The sequence below is a fragment of the Calidris pugnax genome, unplaced genomic scaffold (assembly GCF_001431845.1).
Source record: "Calidris pugnax isolate Ruff unplaced genomic scaffold, ASM143184v1 scaffold11, whole genome shotgun sequence".
NCBI lineage: Eukaryota > Metazoa > Chordata > Aves > Charadriiformes > Scolopacidae > Calidris > Calidris pugnax.
This window is the reverse complement of record NW_015090803.1, coordinates 8,455,507-8,476,596: the sequence shown is the minus strand read 5'-3', so window position 1 is coordinate 8,476,596 and position 21,090 is coordinate 8,455,507. Positions and strand designations below refer to the sequence as shown.

Sequence of the window (21,090 nt, the reverse complement as noted above, 5' to 3'; positions counted from 1 at the left end):
CGCCTCGGTTTGTCCCCTCACGGCGGTGGAAAGCGGCTCGGCGGCTCCGGGGCTACTCTGGGCGGCCGGTGCCCTCCGCTCCTCGGCCCTGCCCGTTCCCCGACCCGGCCTTCCTGTCCGCCAGATCCCGAGTGGCTGAGGGGGACATGGTAGGACACACCGCCCCTTTGTCTTTCCCTGTCTTCCTGGGCCGGGGCTGGAGGGCGGCCCTCCAGTCTCCTTCGGACTGTCCCGTCCGTTCCAGTCAAGCGCAGGCTTTTCCCGTGTTCCCCTTTCCTTGTGCCCCGTAATGCTAGGTTGGGGGGGGAAAGCTTTTTTGGGTAATGATTTTTACAGGAGGGACAGTTTGGAGGGGTGCTCCTTGCCGATCTATGCAGTTGCTTTTGGTAAAAGACGTCTTGTCCTGCTTGCTCCAGTGTCCTTGCTTCCCCTTCAGTGCTCTCTTGCATTAACTTAGGTAGTATGTTGCTCCTCAGTGTAGTAAAAGTTGACTAAAAGTAACTCTCTCCCTTCAGATACTGATGTAGGACTGAGGAAAAGAAGAGATGGAGTCGTAGATCTCAAGCGATACTAACCCAGGGCCAGTGGGTCAGAGGGTAAGGAGAATGAATTAATTGCTTGGTTTTAATTTTAAGTGAAGAAGGGAAAGACGCATATACAAAAGAACCACTCACTTCTGTCTGCAGAGCAAAGGAAGACAAGGAGCATTTGGAGTGACTGTTTCTGTAAGGGCTTGGGTAAGAAGAGAAGAAAAAAATAAAGGGAGAACATCCCACCAGACAGAAGCACTGTGTGTTTTGGAGGGCAGGGAGCTGCCAAAGAGCTGGATGAGCCAAGAAAGTTGGCAAGGTGGCAGATGGGGGAGAGGCTGTTCACATTTTGTAAAAGCATGACTCAGACTTGTATATGGTAGAGGAGAATCAGGACTACTTACAGGAGATTTTGGAATTTATTAGTTACAAAGTAAAAATTACAGTTGGTTTTTATTGTGCTTTTTAAGGATTAGAAAGTGATTGATGATAGTGTGAATGGAACAATATCTTGAACTACTGTTTAAGAGTTATTTTTAATTTAGGGTAGGTTCTCAGGCTAAATAGTTAAAACAGGATCTTTTAGCTCTGACTTCAGAGTTGCAGCTACTACAATAAAATAAGGGTGACATTTTGTTTTCAGTATTATTTATTAATATTGAACTTTTTAAATTTATTTTACATTTTCATGTGTAGAACTGAACGTTTGCTTTCTAAAGTGATAGCAGTGGAAATGAGAATAAGGCTGGTTTTAAGTGACTGTCAACTTTAGCAGCAGAATTAAACTAAGTACGTAAAAAACCAATCCAGAATCTTTGCATTGGATTTTAAAGTTATGCCACTTAATTTACCAGCAGATGTCGCTGTGTTTAGTAGCAATTAATTGCGAAAAGAGTATTGAAGACTGTAAGGTGATTTAAAAAATATATGAAAAAAGAATAATTAAATCTTTATTCCTGGTTCTTGGCCTATGAAGCAAAGAGTTGGACATTGTGGTTCATTTGATGTTGTACTTATTTAATTAGTCACAGCTATTGGCATAAACAGCTTACATAGGAATGTCTACTTTCAAACATCCTTTGTTTTTACTTTGAATTAGTTAACATGGTAGAGTGAAAAGCTTGAAAAGATGAATCAAAAAGCACTTGGAAGCCTAAAAAAAGGAAATACAGATGGATATAACTATCTGCTATATAGATCTGCTATCTAGGATGCTCCAGATCATAAAATGATCTCATGAATTTGAGTAGTGCAATGATTTCTAAGCGCTCAGCATTTATGGACTGAACACGCTGATGTGGAGGAATGTGAGTTCTTCATTAGATATGTACTTTGTCTTGCTAAAATAATTTAAGAATGTTAATACTTTTGTTATTGATAGCTCCTACACATCTGCATGGAGAAAGTGCTAAAGTATTTTGTTTAAATATGGTACTCTGTATATGGTGTGGCAAGAAAATGTTCAAGTAATTTTGCTCACTGGTGGGAGATGAGTTTTAAATGATTCCACTTTGAAAAGTTGCAAGCTGCTGTGGAATTAAATGCTAAAATGCTATTAAAAATTATGGACAGTTAAAAGCTGCAGGAAGTATTTCTTATGCTTGGAAGTAAGCATTTTGAATAGTTATAGTAAATGTATTCCATTTCTGAGCAGCTTAATTGATGAAAGCTCTGCCTCCCATTTGTACAAGATTACAAACAGGACAAATTACTAAGTGACCAGCCAACGCAGCTGTTAGTGAAAGCCTAGAGAGTATAGGCCTGATTAGTTAAACAAGCTGGATCGTTGCCATTTCAAAGGATTCAAAATGAAAAACAAAAACATTTTGAAAATAAATTACATGCTTTAAAAGAATGCAGGAAAAGAGATTTAAATGGAAGTAGAAGATTAATAATCTTTTAAAGAAGTAATGGACTGCATCATAGAAATAATATGATAATTGGATAGGTGATGATAATATGATAGAGAATTATGCTAATCCATTTTAGGAAAAACAAAGGCAGATTTACAAGCAATGAGAAATATCTCTTTGCTCCCTATATTTTTATATTTTTAATATTGTACATGTCAGTTTATTTCTCTCTGCCATAGCTCCATTTGAGTATGCAGTTCAGAGGTCCACACCCTGTTTCCACTGTAGTGCATGTCTCTGCTATGTGCTTAACTCTGTAGAGGTGTAGGTATTACATAGGATATATGGAAGTATGAGGGATTTACGTGTTTTTAAGTAAACCTGTAAACAGTTTTAGAAAACCAGAATGTTTTCTTTATGAATAAAATGTTTCTCTGATCTTCTTTTAACCAAAATTACTGTTTAAGCATTGAGAATCGCAGATGTGTTGGCTGGAAGGGACTTCTGAGGGTCACCAAGTCAAAGCTCCAGCACTGGACTAGGCCAGCCCCAGGTGCAGAGCTTTGTACTTTTTTAAGTTCATGAGGTTTCTGTTTTTCAGTCCCGCAGTGTCTCAGTGTTCCCTTGAAGTGAGGCCTGTCATTCAGCATGTCAGACATCCCTCTGATTTAGTGTGGTACATTCTGTCTCTTCATCCAAGTCAGTGATAAAGTTACTGAACAGTATCAGCCCTGATAACAACCTCAGCATACTCTTACTAGCCAGCAGCTGAAGCAACTTGAAGCCATCAAGCCTTCAAGTCTCTTCTGTGCCCAGCCAGTTTTCAGCTGTTCCAGCAGCCCATCTGGCCTCAGCTTCCTAATGTGTATGCTATGGGAGATGGTGTGAAAACCACAGGAAAGTAAAGGTATATTCATAGAGTCATAGACTGTATCCACTGCTGTCCCCTTAGCTCTGTGACCAGACATTTCATCACAGTCAGTGTTTAGATTTGCCAAGCATAATTTGCCCTTGGTAAATCTCTTTGTGTTGAATCTTCCTGATTACTTTCTTAGCTTTCACATGGCTACGGGGATAAGCTCTGAGCATTTTTCTGGAGACTGAGGTGGTGCTGACTGGACATAGGAACTGCTTATTGCGTTTTATAAAAACATTAGTCTTTTTCTAGTTAATTTCAGACTTTCTCTGCTGTTTTTTGTAAATAATAGACAGTTGCCTCACAAGCATGTCTGCTATGTCTCTTAGCAACCTTGAGTGTAACCCATTTGGCTCCGTGCATCTGAATACATCCAGCTTTTCTAAACAGCTGCTGGCCCTACTCATCCCTCTCCCCAACACTGCTGGTACCAGCAGAGGTCCTGCTGCAGGTTTTGCCTGTGAAGACCGAGGCCAAAAAAAATGCTGAGTACTTCAGCCTTTTCCATATCATCTGTGACTAGGTTGTCTACCCCTTCAATCCTTGGCTGTGTATTTTCACTTCTTTATGATTCTTTTATACTTTTAAAATTGTTTAGTGCTACTCTATACGTCTGTTGCTACTTTTAACTCCAGCTGAGTGGAAGAAGTAGGGTGAAAACAAGCCATGTCAAACAGTGGGTATTTTACTTAACAAATATTTGTACGGATTTTTCAGGTGCTGGTGTTTCTGAAGACGGCCTAGTCATCATGGCTAATGCTACTATTTATGTGGGGTTTGCTGTTCCTCAATTATTGAGAGGTGCCTGCAGAATTTTTCCCAGTCATTCAGCATTGGTGGTGTTGAGACACTCTGCTTTTTGTTACTGCACAGTGAATGGGTAGGTTATCCACATACAAAAACTTATTATTTATTTTTTTTTTTAAAGAATGTCATGGTAACCCTGTCAAAATGAAGCTGACAAATTATTACAAACCTATAAATACTTACTTAACTCCCAATTATATATTTATATTAAATTTTTATTTAGACTTATGCCATCCATTGTCTGTACTACACTGTTAAATTGTTATGTTAATAGAAATTCCTGTCAGGAAGGGACAGTAGCACAGCTGTCAAAATGACAATTATCTTTGTTTGCTTTTTTTTTTGCAGCACAATAAAATCAAAAAGGAAAATGGATCATCTAGAGAGGACAGCAAATAATTTTCGCCAGGAGGTTAGTGTTCTGTACTTTAGGATGTAATGAATTTATTTTTAATATTTTTGGTAAGAAGAAACTGGATAATTGTATTTGATTCTTAGGCTTCATTTTATCTTTTAATGGAGTCTGTTTTAGTTCTTTTTCTCCTTATTTTTCGTATTTGATATTGCTGTAAAATAAATGTATTTTCTTATAAAAATGGTTGGTGGCAATTTTACTTTGCCGTTTACTTTGTTGGACGAGAAATTTAATAGAACTCTGGTCAAGTATGGATTGTGGTAAGTAAAGAAAGCACACCGGTACCCATCATCTCTACACAGGCTTCTCGGATTTTTATCTCAGATGAAAAAAATGTGACAAACGTCTTTTTATAACATAGGAGATAAGATTAAAAGTGTAGACATTTTGAAGGGAGTGATGATAGTTGTAAAAAGGATCTTAGTTTTTTTTTTTTATTTTAATTAACAAATACAAGGAAGATAGAGCATTGTTCTATGCTAAAATCTAAAAATGCTTATTCTGAATCTCGTTTTTGTGCAATAAGCATCCTTTTTCATTATGGTCAGAGGTGAACATGTACTTCATACAGGTATTTCCTTTCTGTAATTAGCTAAAGTAGATGTTTAAAATTTTTAAATACTCGAGGAATGTGACTTCAGTTCTCAAAAGCATTTCACTAGTGAAACAATTCTGCATTTTTCTTAGACGTTTCAGGAGAAGTATGGCACTTTTTTGGCTGAAAAAATCCCATCTGATTCCCAGACATTGGGAAACAGTGCCCAATATTTCGCTGCTGTTTAGCGAGCTTCTCTGTGTGAAGGAGTCGCCATTTGTGACAGGCCAGTCCTGTGTGTATCTCACTCAACATTCTCAAATGCACTATACAGTTATTAATGTGCATATATGTACATCATTAACTCCTCTGCTGCATTTTTCCCTTACTATGAGTATAGTTGAGAATAAGTCACAGGCCTGGATTAGTGTTGCTTGTGGATTTACAGCTTCTCAGGTGGATCCGATTTATGCCAAATTAACTCAGTACATGGACTGAACGAGTGTGGAAACAGATACAGACAGATGCACATTCTTGTTTGCTTCTGACATGAAAAAAATTATTGCACTTGAGTTTTGCAACCATGTGTTTTTTATCTTGGGTATTTCTGATTGCTTGGCTTGCTTACTTTTTTTTGCTCAACATAAATGCCGAGTAGATGGAAAATATGTGGAAAATGGATTCTTATGAGGTTTTGAAAGCTCTGAGGTGGTACAGGGAACTGTGTAAGGTCTGAGGAAGAGAAAGAAGCTGTATGGGATAGGTGAAAGAGAAGGGCTCAGTTCTGGTACCGCAAATTCCCTGCATATCAGAGGATTACGCTGTTTCTTTTTTCAATGCTTGATTTATTCTTTGTTACTTTATTTCTGACTGCTTTAAAATCAGTTTATTTTAAATCTTCTGCTTGGTTTTAAATGCCATATAATCAGCAGTTAGCTTCCCTCAGTCTGTGCTGCCTTATTTGGCCATTTCAGTCCTGTAGAAAGATGAAAGAATCATAGGTCTGTGTTGCATTAGTGTGCTTGCTACACAATATCGCCTGTTGGAGAGTGGTAATGGGAAGGACCAGGTCAAGAAAAAGTGCCTAACGCTTTCTTGAAATACAACAGCAAAGTCTGGAGTCCTGTGTCCTCCTCCCTCTCACTTGAGCCTTGCTCTGGGTCAGTTGGATACTCTTGTGCTGGTCCAAAATACTCGTTGAATGTCTTTGATCACTCTGATTCAAATTCAATTTTTGTAATAACTTTATAAGAATTAATTTTCCAGTGCTCTGTCAGATCTATCAGCCAAAGAACAAATTAGGGAGGGTACTGAAGAGTAAAGAAGGGAATGAAGAAGGTCCAAACTTAATGTCCATTTCCTGCACTTAAGGTTTCTCCATCAGAATAACCATTTAAGTCATGTATCTGACATTTCTTTTGTTAACTTAGAGTGATTGCATTCCCCATTTAGTACTGTCTGCTAAAGTGGAAAAGAAATGTATACTACATTATTTTAAATTGGCAAATATCCTGCTGTTTAATGGGACAGTGGACGTGTTCAGATGTTGCTTTATGAATAAATTAATTTCCTGCCATGTGTTTTAAATTAGAGCATAGTTCCTTAAAGTTTAATTATGTTTTTTATCTGTTTGATCTTATACAATGAGAAATGGTAGATTTGTGGTGGTATTATTACTATTTCCTAGTGTGGTAAATTACATCAGCCTTTTTTAAGGGAGTGAAATCTGTATAATGGCCTGTGTAGAAAATATTTAGGGCATTACTTTCTTTGAGGAGGAAAAAGGTTCATAATTAGAACTCAAAAATACTTGAATAGGAAGGGCAGGGAGGGGAAGGGATAAAAATCCACATTGTATTGATGGGCATCAGAGTTAAGTGGGGAGGTCCTCCCCAATGGCTCTGGTGCAAAATCTGCGTTTTGTTTAGAAAAACATCATCTTTCATGATTTACTTTTTAAAAGACTCTTTAAAAGTGGAATCAACTATGGCTCTTGCGTCCCCTCCCATCTGGTTGCCAAACAAAATCTCTGTGTTAACTTGCAATGTTTCCCCATGTTCATAGATCACACATGTGGTCAAATGGGTACGTGTCTAAAAGCAGTAACACAAGGCTTGTTGGTTTTATTTCATTAATGCATTACACATTAATGCATTATCTTTCAGTAGTGCATTTAATTACTTAAATAAAACCAGATACAGATCCAAAATTCTCCCTGGGACTTCAGTAGCAGCTGATAGTTTATCAGTTTCCTTTGTCAGTCTTTACATCAGAGATCTTTGTTGCTGGAAAGATACAGGAGTGTTTGCCTTGTATAGATGTCAAAAGAATCTGGAAACTGGTAACTAGCAATCACTTTTCTTTAGCGGTATGTTCTCTTCAACTGAAATAAAAGAAGTTTGTATGTAATCTTAGAATAACCCTGACAAAAGTGACAGACATGGTGGACTGTAAGTAGAAAACCATTTCGCCATACAGTGACTGTGCAAGTGGATTCATTTTTATTTCTCTGCCCTGGTGAAATAATATTGGAGCTTTAGGTAATGAAATGCCACAGATACGTATTGCTTCGCATATTCTCTCATACACAGATTCTTGAGTACTTTTGCTGCAAATGATATCGTGTAACACAATGCTTCATTTTCCTTTTGATAGGTAATTTCACAAGCAAAAGTGTGTGGAATCACCAATGAATCGGAGACAGTCAAAAGACTTCGTTTGGCTATTGCAAATAAAGATTTTACTTTCAAAGCCGGACAGTGGTAAGATCTTCTGATATATATGGGGAAAATTACTAGCAGAAGTCCACTGTAACAAAATATTAAAAGGCCTTTGATACTTGAGCCTTGGAAGAAATATTAATTTATATAATGTGATGTTTATTATTGAGTGCTCTGTGAAATAGCTGATATTTCACATAATTTTAAAATAGCCATTATTAAATATGCTAAAATTAGTTTTAAAAGGGGAAAAAAATATTCTTTAAATGCTTTGTTTGATTGTTTCAGTAATTTCCTCTGGTTTATATATATTATGTTGTTTCTTCAACAATACTTTGAAGTACACTGCAAGCTGTCTTTATTTACTAGTTATCTTTACAGTGGAGGACTGCTGCTGATTTGCAAGTTACTTAGTTTAGGTTTATAATTAAGTCAGAATTGCCTGTTGACTTTGATTTCTTCCCCTAGAAGTTACCACTGAAAATTAAGCTTGTTTGGTCAGATTAATGTATAAATATAGATAGGCAAACTTGAAAATAAAAACCTTTGAATTATTAAGCCTTTGAAATAACTGGTAGTTTGTTTAAGCAACCTTTTTTTCCCAGGGAAATAGTGGGTTTTCATGGTTGTCTTCCTTCCTTGTTAAAAATTCTCCCACTCAATCACTTCTTTTTTTTTTTTTCATAAAAATTAATTTCAAACTATGAGTATTTGCTTTTGGCATTGGTGATTTAAATGTTCTTAAACTTTTTATTGGCTTGGGCCATCTGAAAGTGGTTTTGCTGGAATCAAAGTATAGCTGCTAGGGTATTAACAGCATATGTTACTCATGTAGTGTTAATATGCTGGCTTTTAAATTTAGAACCAGAACACAAGATGTTGATTGCAATAATTTGTTTGTGGAGTAATTTGCTGCAGTTTTTGCACATGTGCAGTGACTCATATTAAATTCTTGCTTGCCAGTACTTGGAAAGTGCATTTACCCTCCAGAAATGTTTAGAAATTATCATGCTGAAAACTGAAAGCTTTAATTATAATTACTCTTTTTCATTTTCTTCTTCCTTGAAAGTATTCTAAGGGATACAACAACTTTTACATACTTTTAGCTATAAACTGCGGTTGCATTTTTTGATGAGCAGTACAAAATACCAGACCACAGTTTCCTGAGTAGAGAAGGCTAACTTGTTAGAATTTGATATAGGAAGATGTTATAGCCAGAGATTTTCACTAAAATATATATATTTTTTTGAAAATGTTCTAATTATCAAGTTTTTCAGAAGTAAAAGTGAATTTGTTTTACAAGCACAAATCGGTCCTTATCTGACCTCAAGTAATAATGAACTGTTACTCATTTTGATTTACTAAAACATGCATTGAGATATATGCATATTATAAATACTTTGAAGAAGTAGCTTTATGGTTTTAATTTTTCTGATCTCTTCCTCCAGCAATGGTTAATGGTTCTTCTTTTCTTAAAGATTTGGCTGAGGTAGCCTTTAAAAGGAGGGAAATGAAAAACCACTATAAGATCTCTGTTTTACATCTTTTTGTGCCTCTCTGTTGTGGGTTTATATAGGTTGGTTTTTTGTTTGTTTTCCCTACAACTACTGTTAGTGGTTAAGCTGCAACAGGTAGCGTTTCTTCAGGAGTCTCTTATCCTTCCTACACACAGCTGAGACAAGCCATCAGAAATACAAGCTAGTCCACTATAATATAGTATACTATGCACCGAAATCTTTCATAATTATGTAATTGGGAAAGAAATACTTAAATAGAAAGAAACATATGTACATTAGTACTTCAGAAAGGTAAAAACTATGTTTGGTTTAGTTTCACAGCAATGTTTGGGTTTGTATGTTTCCCCACCAGGCACCAGTAATATTTCCCTTATATATCAAGCAGAACATTTTGACTTGAATGTAAATTGTTACTTTACAGCATAAATGCAATTATTATTTTTTTTTCCGGTAATGTAAGTAGTAAGATTATTTTCCACCAGAGGGTGGTGAAGAGCTTTAGTAGCATCTTGAGGTGTTCTTTGATACAATAAATGTTGCAATACTGGAGTGGTCCTTTCTAATCTCTTAGATCCTTACCCCAGGAAGGCTGAGTCCCATGGTCAGTAGGGCTGCAGATGGTGAGGACGGCAAAACAAGCCTTCTCAACTCTTTTTTGGTTGATGACCTTTCATTTGCACTCAGATAAACTTGATTGTGTATAAAGGTATTAGCATAAAGTTAAAAATCCTATCACTATAGTATTGTGTCTATCACACTTTGTATGTTTTTTTTGAGAGAAAAAAGGGACATTTTTCTTTGAAGGGTGAAGCTTTGTGTGGAGTAAGCAGGGAAGATTTTTTCTTATAAAAAGAGTGAACTATTCAAAGTGCTTCTCTCCTCCCTCAAGAATTTGTGATCACCATGAAGAATACAGCCTTGCTGTTTAAAGAATGTATCTGTGCAGTGGAAGGCAGTGGAGGCTGTTTTTCTTGTTGCATTCTCATTTAACTAACAGCGAGCCAGCCTAACTCGGGCTCGAATCGAATAATGGTTCTCTAGTACTGGGCAGTTTCTTACATTGAGCAGCAAAATTCATTTTAAACATTAGTTTTCTTTGAAATACAGGGATTTTATGTGCTGTAGAAAGTGGAAGTATTTCAAGATTTATGCAACACCAAGGAGTTTAAATTTTAGATCATAAACAGACTCCTAATTTTTTCTGATACTATTTAGAATATCAAAGCTTTACTTTGATGAAAATTAATTATAGCCCGTGTAGTAATGGCTTGCCTTCCATACTCTCTAATTGCTGGTGTTGCAAAAGCATAGCTATATGTTAGCTTCCAATCTGTAGAAGCTCATACGTGGTTGACTTTAATTTTAAAAAATATTGTAGTAATTTATTACTAGTTCAGTTTTCTATCAACTAGGAAAAGATACCTGCCACCAGAGGGCACTGCAGTTCAATATGTAAAGCAATTCTGCTTCTAGTAACTGATTTTTCACGTAAGAAAATTTGTTACTGACAGTGGTTTTACTTCAGATATTTCATCTTCCTAAGAAAATAAAGCGTTTAATCAAAAGTCATTTCCTTAAAATTAGTTTTCCAATCTTCTTATGTCTGAAAATTGAAGAGCCCATCAAAGGGACCGAAAAGAGTGAGATTTAAGCCATTCTGTCAGACCATATTGTATTTTTATTTTAATATGCAAATAATTTATTTAAACACTTAGAATTCTAGTCTGTTGTTAGATGTGGCGTCTAATGCTAAAAGCAGAATGGTTTAAAAACCTGCTATTTAACAAAGGTGATGACAGGTTTCTAGATGAAAATAATTCTAAAGAAATGGTGTTACTCAAGATTAAGTCCTTTTTTGGAAAAGTTATGTTATGGAAATGAAGATGTCTTTGTAAAGGAAGGATAATTGGAACAAAGGCAGCCTTTTTTTTTTGTTATTGTTTTCCATGTTTGGGGTTGTTGGCTTTTTTTTTAAACCTTTGTTTCTGGTCTATATTTAGGGTTGATTTCTTTATTCCTGGAGTATCTGTAGTTGGAGGATTCTCAATATGTTCAAGCCCTCGCCTGTTGGAACAAGAAGGAGTATTAGAGCTGGCAGTAAAGCACACTGTTCATCCTCCTGCTCACTGGATTCACACTGAGGTAAATGAGATTTGTGATTGTGAGATTTGGATTATTATTTTTTTAATTATTGGGGGTGGGGGAGGGATGTGAAGAGGGTGATGTGTGTCATTTTAGACCACTTTTTACTATTGACTGCAAAACTCCTGTTGATTTGTTCAACCATTTTTAATACAACGTACATCTTAAAACCTTTTATTCAGTAAGGGACCAAAATTGGATGTTTATGTGGGAATATGGTTATTGTGATCTTTTGACTCCACTTGTGCTTGGTGGATTTACGGTGATACTGTAGTTAATGCTTTTAAGGCTTCTCACTCCTTTGGAATTCATGAGCTGAAAAATGGTGAAAAACCTCTGTTCTAACTTGTGTCCCTGAGAACAGGCTGTGTTACACGTTGCAAAATTATATCTGATAAATTGCCATCGTTCCTGGCCATTTCTACAAATACAAACTGGAAATCATTGTCAGATACAAACAAATATAGATTATTAAGGGGGAGCAAAGGGAGCTACTTACATCAGTTTTTCTGAAATGATAAAACAAGAGACTACTTCAGAATTTCTACAGCATTCTTTTAAATATGCAATATTTTAATAATATTGACATAACCCAAGTCTCGATTTTTTGCAATATTAAAAGTAAAGTCTGACACACTGACTTCTTGCAATGTTTTGTTCGTGCATTTACCCCATTTAGTTACAGTCAGAAGAGTCCTATTTCTGCTGCTGATCATATTTCATAGATGACCTGTCCTATCAGCTCTTGTTCTTTTCACAACCCCCTGTGATCTGTCCTATTTACTGCCTGGCATTTGTATTTCTTAAATGTGGCTGCAAGGTTTAGATTGACACTTTCTTCCAGGTTTATAAATACTGCCTTTTTGTGCAGTGGCTGACAAAGTAAAGATTGATGCAAAGTGACTAGAATTGAGAATATCCAAAGTGGTGCTAATCTCGTAATTGGCATGTGACCATCCCCAGTATTTTAATTATAGCAAGTTATCTGCTCTGGAACATAAACAAAATAACCTTTTGGAGGTGTTGTGTAGAACTTGTAGTGTATGTGCCAGCAGACGACATCATACCTAAAAGGATTGAGTGGGGTTTGGTATTGCTCTTTGGAGAATTCCCAATCTCTGAAGGGTCTTTTAGGATTTTTTAGGTCTTAAATTGGTTTGCTGTTGCTGAGTTTTCTGGTTGAACTTATAGGAAAATCTTCAGTTAGCGGGTAAGTCTAGGTTGAACCCAATGCTGTGGAGAAATCTCCAGGGTATATATGGATTCTTCTAGCTGAACAAAAGCATATGCTTTTCCTTAGGAAAGAAAAAAAAAAAAGCAACCTAGAATTTGAAAAGGTTGTATATATGGTGAAAAATCTCTGGTACTTATTTTAAACTTAATTATGTAAATTAAAGTTATTTATAAATGAAGTTGGTATGTCAGGGTAAAAGATGTTATGGGAATAGTTAGTACTCATTTACTCACTTTTTTCAAAGGTATTTATATTTATTCTTTAATATTACTGTATATAAAATGATAAAATTCAGTGCAGTATACTTTATAGCTTAGGAAAATACAGCCTTTTATTTAGAAAAATGTACATTTAAAGATTGCTTTATTTCTATAAGCTGTTTCAATGCTGTACTTACAAACTAGGTTAAAGGAAAATGCATTCTTACCATATTACTCTACAATTTATTGGGTTTTTTTTGAAAACTGACATCATTGCCATGGTTAACAGACTGAAATAGGTGGGAGACTGCTGGTAAGAGAGAGTCTTCCTGTGTCATATTCTCCATCCTGATGAGCTACAGCTGGTTAAGGGGGCAGATTGGACAAGAATGAGATTGCTTCTCTCTAAAAATGCTTATTTCCACAAAGGATGCCATATTCTATGTCGTCCTTCTGCCTCATGAATCTGGAACACTTCTGGATTCATGTGTTCTCTAAAACAAAGGAGAACATGGTGGGAAAGCCTGGCAGTGTACATTGAAAAGGGAGAGAGAAATTAGTTTCAGGTAATAAATTCTGATTGTCTTATGCTATAATTGAGGGATAAAACTTGAAACAATAATTAAGGAAGGCAAAAAACTTTTTTTTAATGGTCATGAGACCATTACTGTAGGAATCTCTGTGTTGTGTGCAGTTCTGTGTCAAGGGGCCTCCTTCTTACTCCTGGTGGAATTGTTATGTTTAGACCTTTGCTTACTATACAGGTGTCATTAAGGGAAATCCTTTTGTTTCCATGACTGTTCCCTGATAGCAAAAGGATTTTTTTGTATCAAGTGGTTTTATTCTGTAAATTATTAACTGCTAATTTTTCAACATTTCTTGTAGCTTCTACTTCTTTTTTCCTCTCCTTCTTTCCCACCTCCCTTCGCTTCCTTATCCTTTTTATTTTTAAACCCTAAATATGATCTGAAATGAGTTCTGTTTTCTGCTTCTGTTTGTTCTGTTGGCTTACAGCGATGTGGGACAACTGGCCAGACTTCTCTGTACTGCAGTTTCACCCTTCATACAGGGATGCAGTTTAGTTTACCAAGAATATATTGACTCAGATGTTTTAGTTGTTGTAGCTTTGGTTTTCCATGTATCAAAAAACATGTATTGGCAAATTTCTTTAAGAAGTATTTCTTATGTACAAGTGGAGAGGAAGAGAGAAGGTCTTCCTGTAGTTTTTCTTCTGCAGCTCTGTGGTTGCAAATGCAGAAGTGGTTTTGCAAGAAATATTCTTCTGGATACTTGCTTCGTTTCTGGGTGTTTTTTATTTTTTAGGAATAGGGATGGAAAAACCTTCTGCCTCTGTGCAGCTCATTCTGACTTCCTTTTGTGATCTCATAGCAAGGCCTTTTTTGACATGACTGGGTTTGGGTAAATGTGTCATCTCACATGTTAACCTTGGGTTTTCACAACCACATACTGCTGGTGGAAAAACTCTTGCATGAATCATTCCTCTTTCAACTCTTATGGGAGTGGGAAGGGGAGTCACCACCCAGGCTTATCAGAAGACTGAAACTTCTCAAAGTGGAACTAGATCCCTAGAGACACTGAAGCAGATTCCTGCAGATAGCTGAAACTGCGTTGATTTTAAAGGACTTCAGTTTGCCCTCACTGGGCAATAAAAATAAAAACAATCACAGCTCAACAAGTCTTGTGACTGTGGTGAAAGAAGAATTATGTTTCAATTTTTGCTTTTAGTTTTGAAATTAAATATCTTCTTTTCCATCCTAGTGTACTCTTGACTCAGAAGTGGCTCTGCGAGTGGGAGGTGATTTCTTCTTTGATCCTCAGCCTGGTGACTCCCCTGTAAACCTAGTGCTGATAGCAGGGGGTGTTGGAATTAACCCATTGTTTTCTATACTGCTGCATATAGCAGATCTTCAGGGATACCAAGAGGGTAAAGGAAATGGATACAAAATGGGAACAGTGAAGCTGTACTACAGTGCAAAAAACACAAGCGAACTCTTATTTAAGGTAAATTAAAAGTTGTTTTTTTTAAATAGATCACAGCTATTAGTGTGTGTTTGATTCTGCTGCCAAATTCCAGAGAGCCCCTCTGTGTAAGACACTGTAGAAACAGAGACAAAAGTTCCTTCCTACCTCAAACCCCATGTGTGGTTTAATTACTTATGCCCCTGTACAAATTGAGGATGTTATTGGACATCACTGGCCTCATTGACTTCACTGGTAAGTCAGCCCTACATGTCTGCATTTGAGTATAATCTTATAAGACCATCATAGTATGGTCTTATACAGTATACTAAAGATTATATATACTATAATATGTGTATATACACGCTGATAGTATGCATAATGCTATAACCCCATCATCTCAGTACAGACTTTACTGAATTTAAAGATTAGTGAGAGCAATTATATCCAAAGGAAATACTTCGTAAAATAATAGAGGAGCTTTATTGATACTGCATTGGTTAATATTGGGTTAGTCCAGGAATGAAGGATTTATAAGTACTTTGTGTAAAATTGCTTGTCATAATACTTAATCAATGTTTCCTTAGCAGGTAAAGATCAGTTGTCACATTCAGCAATTAAGGGTCACTGATAACTTTTTAGGGTCAAATTAGCACAGCTTCTGTAAAGAAGCATCCCTAATGATTTAGATTTCCTTGAAGTATTGAAAGCCTTTGATTGTAAGATAAAGGCAAAAAAAACTTATCGTGATTCCAGAAACTGTGTATAGGATCCATTACGAGTTTTTCTTCTGTACTTCTGCCATATTTTTAGATAGGAAGTTGTTTGCTGTCTTTGGAAAGTCATTTGTTTGTTGCTGGAAGCAGATCAATAAACTGGAACCTACCTGCTCTTCCATTTGGCCAACTTACTGATCTTCCACTCTGCCCCGAGCGTGCTCTGGAGCTAGCATCTCCTGAGCGTCGCTTCACCAGTGTTAGGACAGCAGAGCTTTTGCATTACTGTGTGCTCTTTTGTCCCAGAAGCAATGACATGTAGCGTAAGCAGTGCTTACAATATATCATTCCCTTCGTTCTTCACGTGTCCCTCAAATCCAGAACATGGATATGAACATTTTTCACTTCTGTGCAGAGCATTGAGCAAGCAGGTTCACTCCTTCCTTCAGTTAAGTCTGTCTCTTGTCCTAGGATACTAGAAAATAGTACTGCAGGGTTATTTAAGCAGGTTGAGTCCCACCTTAGGCATGCTTTCTGGCTTGGTCCTAGGACTTGAACTCAACAGGACATGATTAGTTTCAAAAGTGCTATCAAATTGTATGTGGTTCCATATAAAGGGGACAGGACAGTGACAGCCGGGCAGGGTAGGAGTACTGGAGGTACTAGTGGGAGAATGTCCAGCAGCGGCTGTCTGTGCTGCTCTTCATTCCAGCTCTTCTCAAGAAATCAGAAACAGATTTGTCTATTAAGTAGAATCTGTCTGGGTTTCTTTTTGTTAAGCCGCCCACGGCAGACTGTGCAGTGTAGTAACTAGTTAGTAAGCAAACACAATGAGCTAATTTACCTATTCACAGAGTAGAAGTTATTTTTATTTCAGAATATTTTAAGAAGGAATTTCCAGTGTTGTTTCCAGCAGTGAAAATCCCAACTAGTGCAGATTCTAGACAGTAAATGAATCTCCGTTTCAGCGCTAACTGCAGCATCTGACTGACAGATTTATTTTTTTTTTTACTATGATTTGAACTGAAGCCACAGTTGTGACTTAGTGAAATGAAAATTACAGTTTACTCCGGTAAAAATAGCATTACACTGTAGTTGGTTTTACTTGGAGAACACAAGAGAGTAAAGGTCTAGTCATCTTACCAGATAAAGCAATCAGTACTCAAAAAGGTCCTAACAAATGGTAAATACCATCTGCAGGGTTGTTTTTTTTTTTTTAAATGGAAACCCCATATGGAAGTGGAAGGAGGAAATGTGAGCCTTTATATGGGGAAGAACCAGGCAAGGACATAACCGGTTCTTAGATCCCAATCTTACAAATTGCAACCTCTTGTAAAAAAGGAGAAGAGCACTAGCAGTGTAGCTGGTCGTGCCTTGGCATTCCAGCTGTGGAAATTGTGTGTACGTGTGCAGGTCAGCCCCGTGAAACCAAGCTCACCAGGTTCTCAGCACTGAAATGCAAGAGGTGACTGGTGGGGTGGGATGGAATGCAAACATCTGCTTTGATTTACTGGCCTGTGGTATAAGCAAGTGTGTTTAACATTACAGAAAAATATTCTCGGTTTGGTGAATGCATTTCCTGGAAAGATCACATGTCGTTTCCACGTTACCCAGCAGAGTTCACAGATCTGTAAAGAACTTCAGCCACATGTTACAGGTAAATATAATGGCAATGCACAGAGATGGTATCTAACATCTAAGTTTGATTACATCCTAGAGGATGAAGTTTAATATAATTCGTTCTAGTGTATGCATAATTTAGTATTTTTACATTTAAAGTTTCAAAATGAGATGTCAGCTAAACCTAAATAATTTCAGTGTACATACTACACTTTGGAGAAAAAATTTCCCTTTGCAGTTTTTGTTTTCATTTCTAGTAACCTCCTCTGATAATCCTAAGCTTTATTTCCCGCTGCAAACTTTATTCCAGAAACTATTAAGCAAAGTATTTGCTTTGCGTGAGGCGGGATTGCTGAAGGATAAGCTGACTGCTTGTAAGAGATACTTCGTTGTGTTCCTATTTCTGTCGTGTTTGTGTTAGAGATAACTTTCTTTTTTTCCATCTGAATGTGGGATTTCTAGTTGTATGTAAGCCATGCTGCTCTTCAGTGACTAATATCCCATGCATTCCAACTGGAAATACTGATCTTAATTCCCAGAAGAACAAATGGGTTTGGAAGCTTCAAATCTCGATAGCTATTATTCTTAAAGAGGCCTGGCATTTTTAAGAAATGAGTACTTGAAATATCTCTAATCAGTCATTCTTCCTTAAATTAATTCACGATTAATATTTCTGTTCTCATTCCCTACTTTTTTCTTTGTCAGAGGGAAGAATATCTGAAAAGGATCTAGAAAAACATGTATCTAAGGATACTTTATGGTACATCTGTGGCCCACCTCCAATGATAGAATCTATATCCAAACTACTGTTCAACATTGGTGTTCCTAGAAACTGTGTTTTCTTTGAGAAATGGTGGTAGTGACACCTGCTGAACAGGAAAGAGATAATTTTGTTTATTTGATACACTGGAATGTACAGAGAATGGACTATGAATTATTTGGAAGATTTTACTTCATACATGAAGATGTCCTCAATCATGGTGGCGTTCCTTTAATTTAACTGTAATACACTTGTCATACAGTGCTGCTGCTCTTGGGGAAAAATGATTTTATATTAAAGACGTTAACTGTTCTGGGGTTTTTGATGGTTTGCTGACTTTTTACGGGTGGCAGCCTATTTTCACTTCATCCACTTGCTTTGTTAGTCAGCTTTTAGAAGCCTGCCAGTGCCTGAGAATGGGGTGTGCAGCAACGCCAGGTCAGCTTAGAATAAATAACAATTCAGGCCACAACTTCTGAATCCGCTCCAAATTGTTGTGCTAATGTGTCAACACACTGCCTTCTCCCATCCTAGATAATAAATTAATATTTTAATTAATATAAACATTAATAAATTAATATTTTTATAGAAGTAGAGTTGCTGTGTTCTGACTTCCTTCTCTTACCACTTCTTGTTAAAAGAAAAAAAACCACTTCTCTGTGGTTTGTTATTATTGAACAAAGCTGCTTCCCTCAACTTGTAGAAAAACCCATCATATAAATGTTCAGAATAACAAAAAACCACGATGAGTTAATTATCTCGCATAGACAGTTCAAGTCCTTACTTACGTAGCAGAGATTCCTACTGTACATTTGAAGACCTCAAGAAGGAAAATGTAAATTACTAAAAATACTAAATTATTATTGAATTATTAAAAACGTTAAAGAGATAAGACCTTCTCTTCATTAGTAGCTCTTTTCCTGACAATAGTCTAATAGGTAATACAGCAACTTTTCTTGCCATCAGCATCCTTCCAACCTGCCTTAAACAGAGGTTGCAAAGATTCCGAGCCCATCAGCTGGTCTCCAGCCTGGAACAGTGCTCTCGGTGTGAAGCACTTAATTTTTCAAGGATTACATCCCAGTGCGTGGCCAGAGCAGCCTCTGGCCCAGCTGTCGTTCTCTCCCAAGACATCATTTCAGCTTCTTTAACGCTGAGTTTAGCCTCTAGTCTTAACCTCTTTTTATCAGTCTCTGGTATGTTTTACAGCTTGTAGAATACCTGCTGCCACATCCACATTCACCTCATCTTCACAGATCAGTGGGACAGCCCAGCTGGGAAACTCCAAGCCCTTGCTGGAAGAACACTGCTGTAGTTGTTGCAGAAGTTGATTGAACAACTAACTGAACTAACCCTAGAACTTTTCAGCAAACTGAGCTTCAAAGAGAAAAATCCATACTTACGGCTTAGAACAAACACAACTTAAGGAAACAGGCTGTACTTTGGATACAGAAGAGGTGAGCTCTGAATGAGGGGCCTTAAAGAGTTGCCTTTTGGGGAGGATACTGTGATTTTATGATGAGGGTTTGCCTGTAGGTGTTCATCTTCTGGTGCCTGCAGCCTCCTCCACTTCTGCCTGTGCTTCTGTACCGGGAGTGCCCCCTCAGAGTCCCTGCGGAGCCGGAGGGGATGGCTCATCAAATTCCCTCCTGCTGGAATGAGAGGAAGAGTCTTTCTGAGTAGCTCTGTTTCAAGGAATGGCTCCTTGTTCCTTCAGTCTAGAATGTAAATAGGACAGTGAGCTTGTCACAAAAAATAAAACCAAAGGGGCTTTGTGTTCACAGAGATTGCAACTGACATGTCAGAGCTTGATGCTTGAAGGAAGCAGGTTTTTCTCCTAGAAATGTGCAATAAATTGCTATCGGGAAGCACTGGTGCCCTAAAATAAAAACCACACACCAGGCTCCTGCATGTTTTAACAGTGTAATCACAAAAAGATTCTGAGAAGCCTTTAAATGTTGTTTTCCTGATGACTTTTAAATCATTAAGTGGATTATAAACTGCTTTACCCTTTTTTCCCTTAATGCACATGCTTTCTTCAGTGCGAATAACATCTCTTTCAAAAACCGCTTCTCAGATTCCACCAAAACGTCCATTTAACAAAAGGCATTTCAAAACCCTTTGCTTCTGTAACCAGCCTCTTTCCTTCTAACCTCTTTCTGTCATCCCCTGTTATACTCAGATTGAGCCCAATGGGGCAAGGACACATCTCTCTAATTGTACAGGCTCACCCACCTACAGATATCTCTCTAATTGTACAGGCTCACCCACCTAAAGAGTATGAAACACACACGCAGACACACACACTCACTGCACCAAAAGATGGGGAAAAATAATGTCTCATACCTCCCCCCAAACAGCAGCAACCCCCATCTCAACTGTTAACAAGTTGTTTCTCCTTACCTTGGGCCGCTTTCCTGCCGGAGGGCACAGAGCACCGTCACCCAATGGGCACAGATGCCATTTCCGAGCCAGGAAAGTTGTGAACATCCCCGATCTCCATAGCCTTTTCCTCTTGACACGAATCTTTCAGAAGACTCTTCTTTCTAGAACTAGTGGTCTTGTAGTGAAACATCAGTTTTACCTTAAAGTCTATTATTGGTCTGACTCTACCATAATTGAAAGAAAAAACCCAGGAAAAATTAACCTATGCAAACATGTGCTGTACAAATAACTACCTGTGATACGAGCTTATGCTGAGGGGAGCGGAGAGCAAGGCCTGCTCTTCAGCAGCTACTGACCTGGAGAAACAGCCTCATCACATTGCTGAATCATAACATGGAATCTTAGACTTATTACTCTTAGATTTCTGTTACCAGCTGAGCAGTGATTTGAGACACTTTTTTTTCCCCAACAAACTATGAGTGAGATGTGTCCGTCTATATTTAACTTAGTGAGATGGTTTGTGAGTTACCGCCTTATTAGACTGAATCTTCTTCTCCTTCCTGTGACATTTATTTTACCAGTTTGCTGTGTGCTCATCTGGTACAACAAATATGACATATTCCTATAGGATTCACATTCATTACTGGAAAAAAGAGTGGCTGTTCAGTTATCATTACATCATCTTAGTTAGTAGGGTGCTTTTAGAGTGAGTAACAGAAAGCACTTACATTGAAAAGCCTCTTTTTGCCCCTTGGGCAGA

At 37.4% G+C, this 21,090-nt stretch overlaps 1 protein-coding gene across 7 annotated transcripts in view; it reads left to right on the top strand.

The window, feature by feature from the left end:
• The window catches only part of OXNAD1 (oxidoreductase NAD-binding domain containing 1), a 20,322-nt gene extending 140 nt beyond the window's left edge, over positions 1 to 20,182 (top strand). For 2 of the 7 annotated variants that reach the window (XM_014937881.1, XM_014937883.1), the window contains exons 2-9: positions 516 to 596; positions 4,017 to 4,179; positions 4,455 to 4,518; positions 7,712 to 7,818; positions 11,294 to 11,435; positions 14,649 to 14,891; positions 17,114 to 17,222; positions 17,891 to 18,539. In XM_014937881.1, the coding sequence (XP_014793367.1) occupies positions 4,049 to 4,179; positions 4,455 to 4,518; positions 7,712 to 7,818; positions 11,294 to 11,435; positions 14,649 to 14,891; positions 17,114 to 17,222; positions 17,891 to 18,045 (951 nt within the window). In that variant the 5' untranslated portion in view covers positions 516 to 596; positions 4,017 to 4,048 and the 3' untranslated portion in view covers positions 18,046 to 18,539. Of the gene's footprint in view, positions 1 to 6; positions 150 to 515; positions 597 to 3,144; positions 3,291 to 4,016; positions 4,180 to 4,454; positions 4,519 to 7,711; positions 7,819 to 11,293; positions 11,436 to 14,648; positions 14,892 to 17,113; positions 17,223 to 17,890; positions 18,540 to 19,154 lie in introns of those variants that run through there. The other 5 variants (XM_014937885.1, XM_014937888.1, XM_014937887.1 and 2 more) reach the window with 5 other exon arrangements.
• Positions 20,183 to 21,090: the final 908 nt, after the last annotated feature.